We start from the raw sequence: 15,916 nt of genomic DNA, 5'->3' as shown, positions 1-15,916 counted from the left end.
AATATTTTCCGGTGTGGTTTTGTGGGATTGTGGTGAGGCTGCGGCATCGTGCGAACACTTCATTTCCCTGCTGGTGGCGTGCGAAGAAGGGGGTCTGTGCCCTACGTGGCTTCATGCAACACTCACTCACTCACTCTGCTACATTTTTTAATGCAATGGGGAAGGAAGGACTCTTATAAGCTTAGTCTCATTTGTGGCAACGCATGGATGTGGTGAAGTAAAAAAATCATAATTGCCGCTTGCTCGTTATACAGATTAAATCAATTAGGGTTGGATTTATTGAGGGAAAATCAATGGAGAGGTGTGGCAAGTCCTCTCCCTCCTGTGTGCGTCCAGTATTTTCAAGATAGTGTGTTTATAAACTATGAACTATTATTATTGTACCAGGTAAGGCCCACTAAGATATGTAGCTCTTTTTCACGTGTAGAATGAGGTAATGTGTGTACATGTTTATCATCTGCCATAAGTAATACGATGACTCGTCCACCCTAGCTCTCTTACCCATCCTTTACTTCCAATTGGCATTCTCATGAGAGACAGTGCTGGAACACAGCATGATGTGTGTGCAGATAAGTAGTTGGGAGGGTTGCAGTATACATGTCATAACAATCACGCTTATGATTTCCGAAGACTCATGCGATGAAGCGAGGAGTCCTCCTCCTCTGTTGTGTTGTTGTGGCAAGCCGCGGGGTATTGTGCTGTGGCCATGCTGGTCGTCGCAAGTCCAAAAATCCGAACCAACCTCGTGCCTTGGGTGACAGACATCGCCTTGGCACGAACTGCATGCACCCAGCCGGCTTGTTTGTCAATGTCTTTGGTGGAAGGGCGTATTCTGCACACCGCAATACGCTCCGCGAGCAGCATCAGGACTTAATTGACTGCATACCGCACTGTTGTAGCAAGTGCCACACCCCAGCACTGTAAATACACACTCTGGCAAAGAATGTTACCATATTTATTTATGTATTTTGAAAGATGACACCCGTATAATTGTTTGTGAGGACTCGTGTGCATGTGCGGTCAATCCGCTGCTGCATTAGGGCTGTCCCATGCCTTGTGGCTTGCAGAGGCAATTTGAGGATGCTTCACCACCCCGGTCAGCACGGACTTGTGGTGAAGGCGGGGAGCCATAGGCATTGCGGCACGCTGATGGAACAACAATGGATTTCTGGTGTGCACTCTATAACAAACATATGTTTCACTGTTGGATAGTACTTGGCTAAAATGATACAATTCTGGTCATTCTTTCTCCACAGACATTCTGAAAATGTCCAACAAGCTGTCCTGCGTGGCTGGCTGCCTTGTTTTTTTTCTGCCTTGTGAAAAATTCTGCTGCGAGCTGAGAAAACGAGAGCTGTACCATTGGGAGATATTTCTCAGCTCTGTTATCCTACAGTTGTGTGAAACACACAGTAATTTACTCACATTCACATTTAGATAGAGATGCATTGATTGATTTTCTGGTTTGGCATATTTCTAACCACGTTTATTTAGTTGTGAAAATTGGCTTAAAAAGCCACCTTCAGTCTTTCATCACTAAATCTCCAAGTGCTGTTCTGGTCAGCTTGCATGGCACATGTACATGAGCAGACGCAGGATACCATATTATTTATCTGGGTTTGAATTGCATCTAAAGGTTACCCGATAAAAACCCGGTTAAATGAGCATAGTCGACAAAGGGATGCTTTACATTTCCACTTATAGTACTGTACTGTGCACTCCCTCGGTCTTGGTCTATTTAGTCTGGATAAACTATTGTAGTACTGCCACATGCTGGACTATAACCGTTTGGTTATTCCGATGGATTATTCTCTTTTGGCTTTTACCTCCTTTCCAAAGTTCTCACCATGGGGGTTGTATTGTGATTTGAATACGCGCCAAGATTGACGAGAAACTGGGCGGATTGGAGGCAATGATAACGTGGGCAGAGATTAAGGGAGGGGAAAAGTTGGTTATATAACACATTCGTGTTATTGGAGAAAATGAGTTGTGGCTGGGAAAATAAAGAGCAATGGCATTTCAAAACAGTTACGGTTAATTTACCAAAAAAACAGGTTAAAAGCACAAGTTTAGAGACGGCCTCAAACTTGGAGTTCAGTTCGGGAGTCATGTTTGGGGTTTTATTCACGAACTACGACGCTGGAAATGTGAAGAAGGATCTGCAGTTGTGAGGGTGACCACCCTGGAGGTCATTTTCAGCACCTCATCAGCACAAACATTCATCTTTTGGAAATTAGAGGAGTTGACCCAATAATACTTTATACACCTTTGTGGGCAGAAACAAGGTAAAGTGAGGTAGGTAAAACATAATGTGTACGTATTGTTGCAGTTTTTAAACGTTTTATACCATATTAAGATCAATATTGGCATGTGGTTGGAATCGTTGGACCGACGTTGGCCCAACGTTGGCCTGCCGTTCCATTTTCATGGCATCTCCGGATGAATTGCACTTGACAAATGTAAATACGTTTTTATTAATATTCAGAAACAGTGTAAAAAGCCTTCCTTTGGACACTTTTCTACCCCTTATCCACAGGCACATTTGAGCCTCGAGTTGTTAGAATTCTAAATGGTTTAGTTGCTTAGTTAAGCGGTGGTATCGTCAGTGCACCGTACCCATTGTGCCACATCTAGAAAACATGTGGCGAGGCATATGGCCACGTGAGATAAGTTGATCAACGTCTGCGAATATGAACCATGTAATCCTAACATTCTTTTATATTCTCGGTTCTTTCGGTAAAGTCACATAGAAGGGAAATAATAAAAGAATAAAAATAAAACATAATAAAATAAAATTCTCACGACGTTTCGGCCACCACGCAATCCCTGCCTGCAGTCACGAAAGCTTTAAATCGAAATCTAACTTTTTTTTTTATCACGGTGCATTTTGTATGGAGCGTGTATCATCGACACGGTGAAGACAGCTGTACGGTACTGTACATTTGCTTGCCCATTTTCGCAAGTGGAATACACCTGTCGTTGTCGGCGGAAGAGAGCCATGTCAGAGCATGGCTTCATGAATCAAGCGCACAACTTAATCATTTGTGTTGCGTTACGGTGCGTCTGAACTACTGCCCTGTCCAGTCTTGTCGACTCTTTTATGAGTTTAAAGTTGGTTAGATCACAGAAGTTCTCCGAATGTGACAACCACCACAATTGTGAAATCGTTGCATTGGCTTGCGGTTATAGAGGGCATTAATTTTGTTTTATTCCTGTCAGCGTGTATGGCTCTCCTTAGGCGCGCACTTATCTGACTGAACCTGTTATTCCATGAAACTTGCTGTGCAATTGGCTGGCACAATCTCATCATAGTGCAATACTGTAGTTGTCTGTCTCTTACCAGCTACAGATAACTTATGCCAAGCCACAGGGCTTCTGTCAAGGTTTGTATAAGTGCTTTGAAACCATCTTATTTTAAAGTATAACTTCAGTAATCCCGTACAATGTTTTGTCGATAAGTTTAATTATATATTTTTTCTTCCGCGAGCAAGCATTTTATGAGAAATGTTTCGGTTGAATACTGCTGTTAGCATTGAGCAACTTGTGTGTACCCCTATTGTGTGTGGGTAGTTAAAGGTTGGGTACAATTGACAGTTTGAATGCAGCCTTCAGGACACATCAGATATTAGAGGCCGTGTACTTTGAAGCAGTTTTTTGAGAGAGAGTGCTGTATGTGCGGTTACAATGCAGATGACAACCTGACCCACCAACCAATAAACATGCTCTCCCAACAGGATGTAGAAAAGAGCGAAATGACTGCCTCATTTAAGTATCATGCTTGATAGGAATGGCACAATACACTTTTTTGATATGCTTGTTAACATGCACGCATGCATAAAATGACAGAATTGTATAAACCGCTTTATACTTATGACCGTATGTATGTGTCTGTGTATTCCAGTTCATAGTATTATTATTGTGCTTGGCCAGTTTGCAGGATATGTACGGTATAGTATTAATCTAGACTTTGCAATATAGAGGCATTGTTAAGTGATCCTTATACATTACTGTAGTAGATGAATATGATTTAACAAATATCAAAGGGGAAATTTAAGTAGCCTATCTACTTTAAGTAGTTGAGGAATTCCTATTTAGAAAAACTAAAATGCAAACAGCTGCTCATGAAAATACTGGATACAAAACACGTGTAAGTCATAAAGACGGGAAGACCAGGAGTACTGTCATGGTGGTTCTGCATTTTAGTTCTGCTGGCAATCTTATTATTGATTCTCACGAAGTTGAGGCAATCGCTGTACAGTATGAATATCAGAAAAGAACAGCTGTAAGGTGTCGTCTTATACAGTATTGTATAACACGATGACGACTATGTGAAGCCTAGAGCTCTTACTGGTAATTCCTGCCAAAAACAACATGTTTGTTTTTCCAAAAGCCAGCCTTTAACCGAAAGTTGAGCCTCTGTATATCTTGCACCCCTCTCACATGCTGCGGTTAGCACAAGAACTGGATACTTGAAATAGTAATTTGACAACTGGATGATGGTGGCTGTACCAGGGCTCACGTGTATCAGGTGTGTGAGAGTCGGTCATCAAATTGTAAACACATGCCCCCCACCCAAACTGACAATCCCAGTCAACATGCCAACGTTGGGCCATGTGGTTGGAATTGTTGGACCAACATTGGCCCAACCTTGGACCATCATTGGCCCAACGTTAGCTCAACGTTCCATGTTCATTGGAGCTTCTGATGAATTGCGCCTGACAAATGTTAATTAGTATTATTATTAACATTCACGAACAGTGTCAAAAGCCTGCGTTTGGATACTGTTCTACCGTTTAGCCACAGGCACATCTGAGCCAAAGTCATAATGGTGCCCTCACGGCACAAGTGTGTTTCCACGGACAATCTGCCATGCTGAGCTGTAACCAAACCGTGCTCCACTGGCCTCGTAAGAGATCTGAATAATAATTTTGGGCACAAGTAAGGGCCAGAGGCAATGTTAATGATGCATTCATTCTGTGTGATGTCAGTACAGCAAAGACAAAGCTTCACGGCATCCGTCACCATTTACGTGCGATGTCAGCGGCACGGCTCGGCTTCTTCGGTAGAAAAACAACAACCTCCACCCTCTGACTTGCAGATGTTCCAGTGGCAAAAGACCCATGCGCTTAACATTAAACAGTGTGATTTCGACCCCGATGAAGTGTTGGCGAGCTGAATGGAGTTTGAAAGAACTCGCAAACACCTTGTGAAAGACCAAACGCAAAAGATCTTCCACGAAGCTCATGGTCCACCCTAAACCGCATCCACTGCACAAACCATGGCAGATGCGGATAGCTGATACACAAATGGAAAATTAACAATTCTCCAGTGTGCGCCTGTGGTCATCCAGAACAGACCATACAACGTATAACGACGCAATGCCCGATCCACAAATACGAAGGAGACATCACATCGATACACTCCGCTGCTCCTGATGCCGTTGTCTGCTGGTTTAACCACCTGAATGTGAAATTGTGGTTGCTGCTCTGCATCGACAGCAGCCGTACAAAAGAAGTGGAAAAAAAGAGTGGAATGTCTCTCACTCATGGCCCCCGCTCCCCATTTCTGTCCATGCCACCAAGGGTCGACATCAACACCAAATCAACAAGAAGTATTGGACTTCAGGCCTGCAGATTAAATGTATACACTTTCAGTGCGCTAGAATTTTGTTCACAAAGGCAACTTGAAGATTGAATGGAAGTTGTTTTTCATTTCAAAGTTCAAAGCATAAATAAAACACTCGGGTACTGTGTATAAATATGTAACTGCTATGTCTGGCAGGCAGAAGGCAGCCTAGACAAAAATAAATGTTTGCACGATCTGTTAAATTGTTCTGAAGAGGCTGGGTTTGGTTACCTGTGCTTTATAAGCGTCATGGTTTTACAGCATGTCTGCTAAGTGTGTGGAGGATTTGCGCATGTATGTTTATCGTGCCGTTTTACCGGCACAATGTCTCTTGGCCCATTCTTTACACTGAGTGAGCCTCAACTGGTAATACAAAATAAATAGTTTAGGGTTTATGTTGTTAATTCAGCCATCACCTTTACCAATGCCATCTAAATACTATGGTAGAGCATTTGTTAATCGCACACAATGAAAGGGTCTTCCTTTGGTCTTGGTCTAGGCCTGGGTTCACCCTCCCCATGGGAAGTGGTGACCTATTGAGTTTGTCTGGGCCTTGCCGTCGTGTACCCACCCGCTTCAATGGATCATTCTGACCTTGTTAACAATGAAGCCATTTTTGGTAAAATGACCACAATACTCTTTGTATGAAGTGCGATATCACGCGGAACGCACCGTTGCAACGCGGTTTCTGGGCGGTACGGGAATTCTGGGTATATTCCCGGAACGATACACTTCACGGCGGCGTGCCCTCATCTCGCTTCGTTCTCCCGCCGTGGCATGATGGCAGGCTGACTTTATAGTGCCCTGTAATGTATATACCGGACAGTAATTCCTCGCTTAATGCGTTTACCACCTTAAATGAGGAATTACCGTACGGGAGTACTTGTATTTTAAAGCAGATTATTATATGGGCATGTGGTTTTTGTTGTTGTAATGAACAGCTCTTGACTCTGGGTTAGGAAAGTTGTGCGTTCAAAATCCTGGCTAGGCATCAAATACGCAGCTTACTTTTTAGAAAAACCGTGTGCACGGTACCGTCATGTGGGAAACGTGTGCACGGTACCGTCATGTGGGAAGCGTTGGGCTATTTATGGTCGCTCTGGAATATGTCTTCAAGGTGATCCTGATGAGTTTGTCCAAAGTCTAGCAGCCGCCTGTTGTGCAAGCATGGATTTTATTGATCCTGAGAGGGTCCGTGTGTGTGCGTGTCGGGTCATGGTGCAGGCCACCCACCCACTCGTGTGCCGCCTGCCAGTCTTTGTAGGTGCTCGCCAACAGCACTTGCCCCAACAGTCTGTTAAGGCTACACGGGGGATCTTTGTCAGGGGTTGTTCAGACGGCGAAATATGTTTTGTTGGGCTGAGTCAAGTATGAGTCAAGTAGCCCCGGATTTTGTGGGCTTGTTCGCACAGAGGAAGGGTAGTATCGTGTGAGTGAGTTTACTTCAAGGGAAATGTTAAAAGAAGAAAGCTAAAGGTGAACTCTAATCCACAGGGCGAGGGATTTACACCACTGATCCTGCCATGTCCACGATTGTGCTGCACTTATCCGTTAAGAAGTCTCAGATCAGAGGATGAATTTGCCAATCATGTATGTTCTGTGACAAATGTGATGATGATGACATTTCCCAATGTAAATTCCACAACAAGAGGATGATCAAGGCCTATGGATAAGCCACAGACATTAGGATGTATTTGCTATGTGAATCAACTTTACTGCCATAAATGTGGGGACAATAAGAACATTGTTGTAGTGGATACTAAAACGCGCTGCTGTTTTTAGCATTGCGTGTGCACTGTCCATAGCCATGGAATTGCGTAGGCGTGACTCCCTGGCCATGCCAATGCTAATGTTGCCCCTTTAAAATGCTAAGTTAATGGACATTTAAAGATCCTTCTGGGGGTCACGGTCAGGCGGTCTGCTATGTAAAAGTCAGGCTTATGCAATAATAATAGGTTTTGCTCCTGGCCATAATTCCCTGCAGGATGTTTAATTGTTCATCCATCAGCAGTGGAATGGACATTTAAAATACCGTTGTTCATTCGCTGCCTGCGTAATTTGTTTTTGCATGGATGATAGGACCAATTCCCATGCAACTCCTTCAAGCTGCAGAAATAAAATGTGGATAATAGGAAGCCTTATTACAATGGAGGATGGAAAAACTCCAAAGATTCGTGGATAAGAGGGAGATTTTGAGTGGATAATAGCGCCTGCAGATAATAGGGTCATGGTTAAGAGGAGTTCTACTTGTGTGCCATCGCTGGAATGTGGAATATCCATGAGTTGGGAAGGGTTTCATCCAATGGTGGACTGATCATGGCTGATGATAATGATGATCTCGTACAAAGTTGGATGCAAATTATAGACCGTGGAGAGACGGTGAGCTGAGTGAAACGATGTTAAATTTCTGAATGTTGTAATGCAACGATTTTCTCCATGAAGTTTTTTACACATTTAGCTAATTTTTACTTCAATGATATGTTAACAGTTTGGTTAAGGAGACTCGAAATGTACAAAACACGCAATTACGTGGTTGGTTCACGTTGCTCCGTTATCACCGACACAAAATTCTTGAGTTTGCAACCAGGCGACGCAACCCTCCACTGTAATGTCTCAATAAAGTCCTCCGAGATAACCGAGCGAATTTCCCTCGCAACCTGCCGTAGGACAACATAACTCCCCGTACACATTAACCCCCATGAGCCGCGACTCCTGTTCTTGAAAGTGCAATTTCACCTATAATTAATATTACCTAACTTGACCGGAATAATAATTCAATTTAATAATGGCGTGATTCAAACAATTGCACGGTAAAACGCTGTACAGTTGCCACATTAACATCGCAGAAGGGGATAATCTCCATGGAAGTAACTAGTGAACAGGATTAGTTAATGTAACCCGTCACAAACTTTACTAATTGGTTGTGTCGTGTGGTGGCTGCTTTAACGGCATATTTATATTTACGGGATCTAACCGAAAAAAACCTATGTTAGGGATGATATTGGTTGCGAATGCCTACGTATTAAATGATGACTTAACATTGAATTAATATTTGCGTTGGTTTGGTTAATACGGCAGTAGCTGCCAGTGTGTCTGATGGGGAAGGCGCGTGTGAGAGTAAAGACAGGCACCGGCTGTGGAATGGTCACTCCTGATGTACAGTCGTGTGATTCACAAGTCACGTCTCTCCGCTCAAACTATGCATTGCGACACCACCACCAGCAGCAGCAGCTTGTGTGTGCGTGGCTTTCCTCATCACCCCATTTCACTGTGATTGCTCAATCACGCTCGGCGGTGGGGACACAGTTGGACAAACACCACAGATCCTGTTGTCAATTCCTGTTTGACTGCGTCGTTGTGTCTTGGGGCTGTATATGGCATAGACCCGCATTTAGTGGACACATAACAGTATTTTACGCGTACGCTTTATTTTACTTTTGCTATGATCGTACTGTATACGAGGGACAATATTTTAAGTGTTACGTTCTAAAGGGTTGTTTTAAACGGACAAAAGAATGCGAATTTCTGCTCCGTCAGCGTGGCTTGAATCGCGATCGGGAAAACGTGCTGACGGCAGCAAGAAAAGCTATTTATCGAGAAATTATAATTTAGGCAAAGTTCGTTGCTGATGTTCCAGCTGACGTGGGTGGGCCATGTGTCAGCTCCACATTCCTGCCGGTCTGAAGAAGCCAGCTGTGCCCCAACTTCTCGTTTATAAACAAGCTTTTAGAACTTAATCCAATTTGAAATATAAATTACAAAGTATTGTTTTTTAAAAATACATTTAACGTGTGCAGCGATTTTCTTTCATTTCGTGTACTGTATTTATATTAATAAAGTTAAAATTATACCTCTTCAGTCAACAGTGAGGTAGCTACATCAATAGCCAACTGTCTGATTGGCTGGTTCGTGACCTTTAACCCGGTAATTTAATACAGTTCCTTTTGTGGAAACGTAAAATATCAGGATTTTTTTTTATCCCAGTACTGTTTATCGAACTGGGCTCTCTACGGCTTTGCTACGTTTTAGTGACTTAAGTTTATCAGCGCAAAGTGAATTCCGGTTCAAATGAGCTTTGAGGCAGTGCTCATCTCCTGTGTAGAGCCCTGAGCCGGTGCTGGAAATTCCACATTCCCCTGGTGGGTGTGAGTCTATCGATAGAACAAACACATGTTTACATTCCCACAGAGCGCTATTTACATTATTAACCCTGGAGGGATGATGATCTCCATCAGCCCCCAGCCAGGATTTGAAGTTGCAAATGTAATTTATGAAATTGCATTGCTGACCTAAGCATGTGACTATTCCAATAAAAAAAAAGCTAAGCTCGATGATTCGTCCCCGAATGTAATGAACCCCACGACTCTTGTCCCTATCGGCAGCCACTGGGACCCGAAGATGAACGGCTCCGACTCGGGAATGGACAGCAACGAGGGCCCCGCGTTGGAGAACTTGTACGAGGATGCGGAGAAGTCCGGGGATACCGACGACCAGGATGACGACAACACGGACGACGATTTGGATGAGAATGAGGACAGCGGTAAAGGGGAAGACAAAAAGAACCCTGGCGATGAGCCTGGTGAGTACGAAGGTGATCGCTGTTGAAGTGGCTTGAGGATTTGGTGGCTAGCTGGAAGAGTTGTATGACCAAGAGGAACAGCCGCTATTTGCCACTAAGCGGTGGTGACTTCATCACGGTGCTTGTCAGGCTCAGTGCACTTTAAAGCCACGTGAAGTGTCGAAGACGTGCTGGCAGGAGGTCACGGGACAAACCCAGGTGCCATGGGTTGACTGACTGAGATGACTGCCAGTTGCCCCACTTGTGCCCCCTACTGTGCCAACTCGATGCGGTTTAGCTGCCCGGAGCTCGGCTCGTTGTTGTGAGCGTCGCTTCTCTACCTTCCGCTGCTGCTGGAGGGCGACTGCCTCCAACTGCCCAGTAGAATCCTTAACAACCCTCCTCCATAGAGGCCAATATTGACACTGCTGATATGACTAAGGCACATATAGGAAACACATCACGCAGTGGTAAACATGTGTGCCTCATAACAACAAAGTGTCCCCCTGTTTTACGTGGGTTTCCTCGGTTCTCCAGTTTCCTGTCATCGCAAAAAAAAACGTACATTGGCCAGGGCAATGTGCCATATGACAAAATGCATCTTGCAAATTAATCATTCATCAGCGCTCTACCCTCTCAACACTTGGTTAATTTAAAGCGCAGGTTATTTTAAATTTAGAACAAACGTTCGACTGCCATCACTTGAACAACATAGTGTAATGGTAAATATTTGTTACTTCAGAAATGTTTTGCAAATGGTGAGACAGCCGGAGATTGCCAACCAACCTCCGCCACCTGAATTGCTCGAGAGTCAACATTCACGTGTGCAACTTGCGTACTGCAGTGGAGAGATGGGCAGTGACTTGCCCCTGTAATGCACCGCTTGCTTTGATTCAAAACCTGAATGTTCAGTGGGGGCAGTCTTTGTGAGGTAACAACAAGAGCCTATTGACAAAGTGGTGTGATGAATTCCTTGATGATGGCCGTGGTTTAGCAACCTTCCTCACTAGTTTGTACTTTAATAATACAGTGATGTTCTATTCTGGAAGGAAAACCTCTGCCGAGTCATTAAGACTCGGCAGAGGTTTGTTTCACCAATTCTATCAATTAGTGTTTGGCATCTCGAAGAAAAGTGGAGAACCCAGAGAAAAAAGCACACAAACAAGGGGATAACAGTTCAATCTCTTCACAGTCAGATTCAATCCATTGCTGCGCTGCCTTCACCTGGCCGCCTTGCAGGCTTGTATAGTTTAACATGTTGGCTTTTGCCACCAATATCCATAAGAGGTTTTTTTTATTTGGATCGCGTAAATATAAAAGTGTCGTTAAACCCGACACCACCCGACACGGAAAATTAGTAACAAGAGGATTTCTCCACAACTCTGGCTGTTGCCTGATGAGGCTGGTTGTAATTACCGACGAAATGTCGTACTCAAATTGTAAATGTTGTGGGTTTACTCTGTGGAGACATCATACTCTGTGGAGACATCGTAACATATTGAACCACACTACTTGCACAAGTAATAAGGCCTTATCATCATCATGTTAATTTTGTCAGCTCCCGAAGGGACGATGGGCTGAGTCGAATCCCAACTGGCCTTTGCGCTTGCAGCTGCCTTCATTGCGACTGGGTACTCCGGCCACGTGGCCAACTCGGCTGCATATTTACGAACGAGTCGGCAGAACAAAAATCAACTTGCTTCCAGTCACTAAAGGGTCCCTTGTTCAGGGCAGGTTAATGAAGTCGATTAACTGATTAAACAATGGAAAGAGTTTATTCCAAAGCCATTCCAGTGTTTTCCATCTGGCAAGCAAAGAGAAAATGCTCTACCTACACCTAGTTGCAATGACATCATTAAAAACAAGTAACATTAGGTCACACATTAGGTCACAGGAACCAAAAATTCCGTTAAAAGGAGGATAAGCAAATAAAGAAAAAGTTGATGGTCGAAAGCAAAAATGCATCACCAGTTAAGGATATTTATTTAAACTTAAACAGCAACACATGAAAAATATACTGTATAAGAATGTTGTAGAATGTATTGATTGGTTCGTTAGGTTTTGTTTACCACGCTACGATACGAGCGCTATTCTGAAAGAGCATGTGAGGAGAGAGTCCCACTGCTAAAAAAAGATAAGAGGAGATCCCTGTGGATTGCACAACGAATTATTCGCTGTGCTTACCTTGAGGGCGTGTGCTCTGTGTTATCTTGAGGTGAAGTCCGTGCCTTGGTACAAACTGATAAGTAGTTAAACACCGCAAGTATAAAACGTGAACATTGCACTATACAGCTCTCCGAGGAACTGTCGCGTTTTTGCCGCGTGCTGTTCCGCACGATGGCCAACGATTTTGCTGCACGTGCCGGGAGCTTCTTCAGGGACCGAATTTGCGTTCGTAACGCCGGGCATCGCGCCCCACAGCACGCGGTGCAACCTGGACACCCGTCGGAGAGAGAGAAACGGACATTCTCGAATGGGCCTTGTGTTTATGGGGCCTCCATTGTAGAAGTCTGCAGGATCAACATCCCTTCGGCAGCTCTGATCACACAATCATTTTTAGAGGCTACGTAGTTAGCGTTGCATCAGCCCATAGCCGTTAAAATAGATGACATTTTAATTCAGAAAGTATTTAGATGTGTAAAAAAGAACCCTGCTAAAATTGGGATCAAAATAGGAGACAAATGTAGAGTAGCTAAGTGTAATACAGTACGCAGCCATTATTCAGTCCACTGCTGGATGAAGACTTCTCCACACCATGTGGGCCATTGTGGTTTTGTGACCATACTTCACCATGTTGGCCGTGCAGGGAAGAGGGCCTTCCATGACCGCGGCACCCATGTCCGTTGTGGCACCACTGCTCCCCCGAAAAGAGTGTATGAAAGAAAAATAAACCTCGTTTTTAAAACAAACTTAAAGAACAGCATAGACAATCCCAGGCAGAGAAAAAAAATGAGGGCCGCTTTGAGGGCAGATATTTTGGACCTCCAAAAATAACCTCGAGGGTAGCTATTTAGAATTCCCTCGAGGGAAGGTTTTTTTCTCAGCAGTGGCTACAACTTTTACATGGAACCCCAACACCTGTTAACCCGCCGCTGGCGGTGATACCCAGAGTGCGGCAGCATCGCCAAAACAGTGGTTCACAGTGCGATGTGTCGAGGAAACAATAGAACTTCCTCTCGTGTGCAACATTGTGGGTGTGCCACATCGTGCTTGGCCAGTAGGGCCTCGTTTCTGACTTCCTGAAATGGTGACTGGGAATTTGTCTGTGGGAAGTTGCTGACTGAAAGTGCCACTGGAGCATCACCAGAAGAGCCTTGTCCTGGGGTTCTTCCAGTCAATACAGAGATGGCTGGGTGGCTTCAAGATCAGAGGTAGTACGAAGCTGGCAGTGCAGAAATCATGGGTTTGAATCCAGGTGGGCCACCCTTCATTAATCTTCCGCGAGTGAGTTTTATGGTCTCAGAGCAGCCACCAATGACCGCACACAAAGAAAAAAAATTGGAGTTTCATATTAAATCAGCTTTTTGCACTTATTTCCAGATCGGATAAATAAATATGAGTTTGACTGTCATTTAGCAAAATGTCTCCTAGCACAGTACATGGGAAAGTGTGAGACCCATGCCATGAAAGTGATCAAACGACCACTTAAAGCATTATTACGAAGAAAATCTCTTCCAAGGCAATTTGCGATGCGTTTCACGTGCTGTGCCATGACGCCACGGGCACAATTGAAATACATTTGGTGAAGGAGATCCCAAAGATAATGGAATAAATTGCTTTTATTATTTTCACAGAGGAATGGAAAGTCAAGGCAAACGATCGAGAGTTCAACGGCCAATTCACGGTCCCAAAATATCACTGTATGAAGCAAAAACGGTACAAGGTGAGTGTGCATTGGATAAGCGAATTCTACTTTTACATACAAATATTTATTGATAACGTTCGTTCAACTGCAGTGAATTGTGACCGGTCCACCTTGCTTCACATTTTCCAAAGAGGACTGCCGCCACTCCATTATATTAATAACCTGTATCACGCGGGCCCTTTCATTTCAGGGGAATTACATCAAAACTGCCAAGTACAACCTCGTGACTTTTCTGCCCATGAATCTGCTCGAGCAATTCCAACGGGTGGCCAATGTGTACTTTTTGTTCCTGCTGATCCTGCAGGTGAGCATATTGTCAGCCCGTGGAAGCGTGATAATTTCATGCTGGTGTGCCATGAGCTTTAACGTGTTGTATTTGATAATGAAAACGAATGGTTTCTGTCTACAAATGCAAGGTTATCATGACACATAGAGTATATATATTTTAAAAACGGCTGTAACCAGTGTTTAATTTCAGCCAGAACAGTTCAGAATGCTGTTGCGGGAATACATCTTAAGACGTCACATCCATGTCGTGTTATTTTGTCCGTATGATACGGCGGTGGTGTGCAAGAAAAAACAACCCTTTTGTGTTTATATTGTGCAGGGTCACCAGGTGTCCTTAAGGACGGGACTCAAATTTAACTTCCTAGTCCTCAATATTAAACTGCCATTAATGAGGACTCACTCATGTCTTTCATGTTAAAGTACGTGACACGTGACGTCACGCAGCCTAGCAGCGTGATACATTAAGCCCTGCTTGTAGCTATGAAAGGTTCCACCAATATTCATGTTTGGTGAAGGGCATGTTGAGAGACTTCCACTGCACCACTTAAGGGCCCCTTTGTGCCAAGACTGAAGAATGGATCCTAGTGTTCTCATTGCTGACTGCAGGTCCTGCCTGTGTTTGGATACTTGCTGTACATTCACAATACTAAAAACTGCCTAGGAGGAGATTATATATTATTTTAGCATTGCACTTCAGATACATATTTGGAGTTATGCTCTTCATAGTTTGTATTTATTTCTTGGTGGAAGAATTAGAATGCAATTTATCGTGGATAATATGAAACACAAGCCTTTATTTTATTCCGTGAGAACCCATTTAGTGGTAAATTTGTTCGGCAAGGGAGAACTTGAAAAATATACGTCAGCTTTATCTGTAATTTGAATTACGATTATGCTGTAAACTGGTGCTTGTCGTGCATTGTTTTCATTCTTTGTCCCTCTTTCGCATTGTGTACTTTAGTCTTTTACCTGCCATCTCATTCGGTCTCCTGTCGCGTACCTCTGCTGTCTGTCTCCCCATTGCTGATCTTTGTATCTATCCTTGCAGGCCATCCCAATCATCTCGTCCCTGGCGTGGTACACCACCTTTGTACCGCTGGTTATTGTGCTCTCAATCACGGCCATCAAGGATGCTGTGGATGATATTGTGAGTTAAACCAGGATAGCCAACTCCTAAAGTCAATATAGCTTCCTTTATGCCTTAAACCCAACTGTGAAATACGTTCGGTACTAAATGTATTACTTTATGCACAAATTGTGTCTCTGTCAACAAATATTACATCAACTCCTCATCTCCTGTGGCAACCTCCACGTTTTATACGTAACTATATTAATTTACCATGTTGGTCTCTCTTACCTTATAAAATACACAGCACTGGTAATAAGATGGGGTGTTTTCGTACAAAGGAACACGTACCACTACCTGCCTGCCTACCCGCAGGAGGTGGCATTTCCAACCGGCAACTCCTTTGTTGCTTTCATCAGCAGACCGCTGAGATGGGATTTTCGTTGAGGACATATTGTTCCAATATTAATCCTGCCGTGCTCGTTGGAAACTTTTCTGAATCCCGTGAATTCAA

The 15,916-nt window shown here is 43.8% G+C and overlaps 1 protein-coding gene across 3 annotated transcripts in view; it reads left to right on the top strand.

Annotated features, from left to right (window-relative positions):
• LOC144935568 (phospholipid-transporting ATPase IC-like) overlaps positions 1–15,916 on the top strand; it is a 57,446-nt gene that overhangs the window by 16,809 nt on the left and 24,721 nt on the right. For all 3 annotated transcript variants that reach the window (XM_078862362.1, XM_078862361.1, XM_078862363.1), the window contains 4 exons: positions 10,008–10,204; positions 13,978–14,066; positions 14,239–14,352; positions 15,385–15,483. In XM_078862362.1, the coding sequence (XP_078718488.1) occupies positions 10,024–10,204; positions 13,978–14,066; positions 14,239–14,352; positions 15,385–15,483 (483 nt within the window). In that variant the 5' untranslated portion in view covers positions 10,008–10,023. The remainder of the gene's footprint in view (positions 1–10,007; positions 10,205–13,977; positions 14,067–14,238; positions 14,353–15,384; positions 15,484–15,916) is intronic.

The sequence above is a fragment of the Lampetra fluviatilis genome, chromosome 13 (assembly GCF_964198595.1).
Source record: "Lampetra fluviatilis chromosome 13, kcLamFluv1.1, whole genome shotgun sequence".
NCBI classification, from domain to species: Eukaryota; Metazoa; Chordata; class Hyperoartia; order Petromyzontiformes; family Petromyzontidae; genus Lampetra; species Lampetra fluviatilis.
This window is presented reverse-complemented; position numbering and strand designations above follow the sequence as displayed.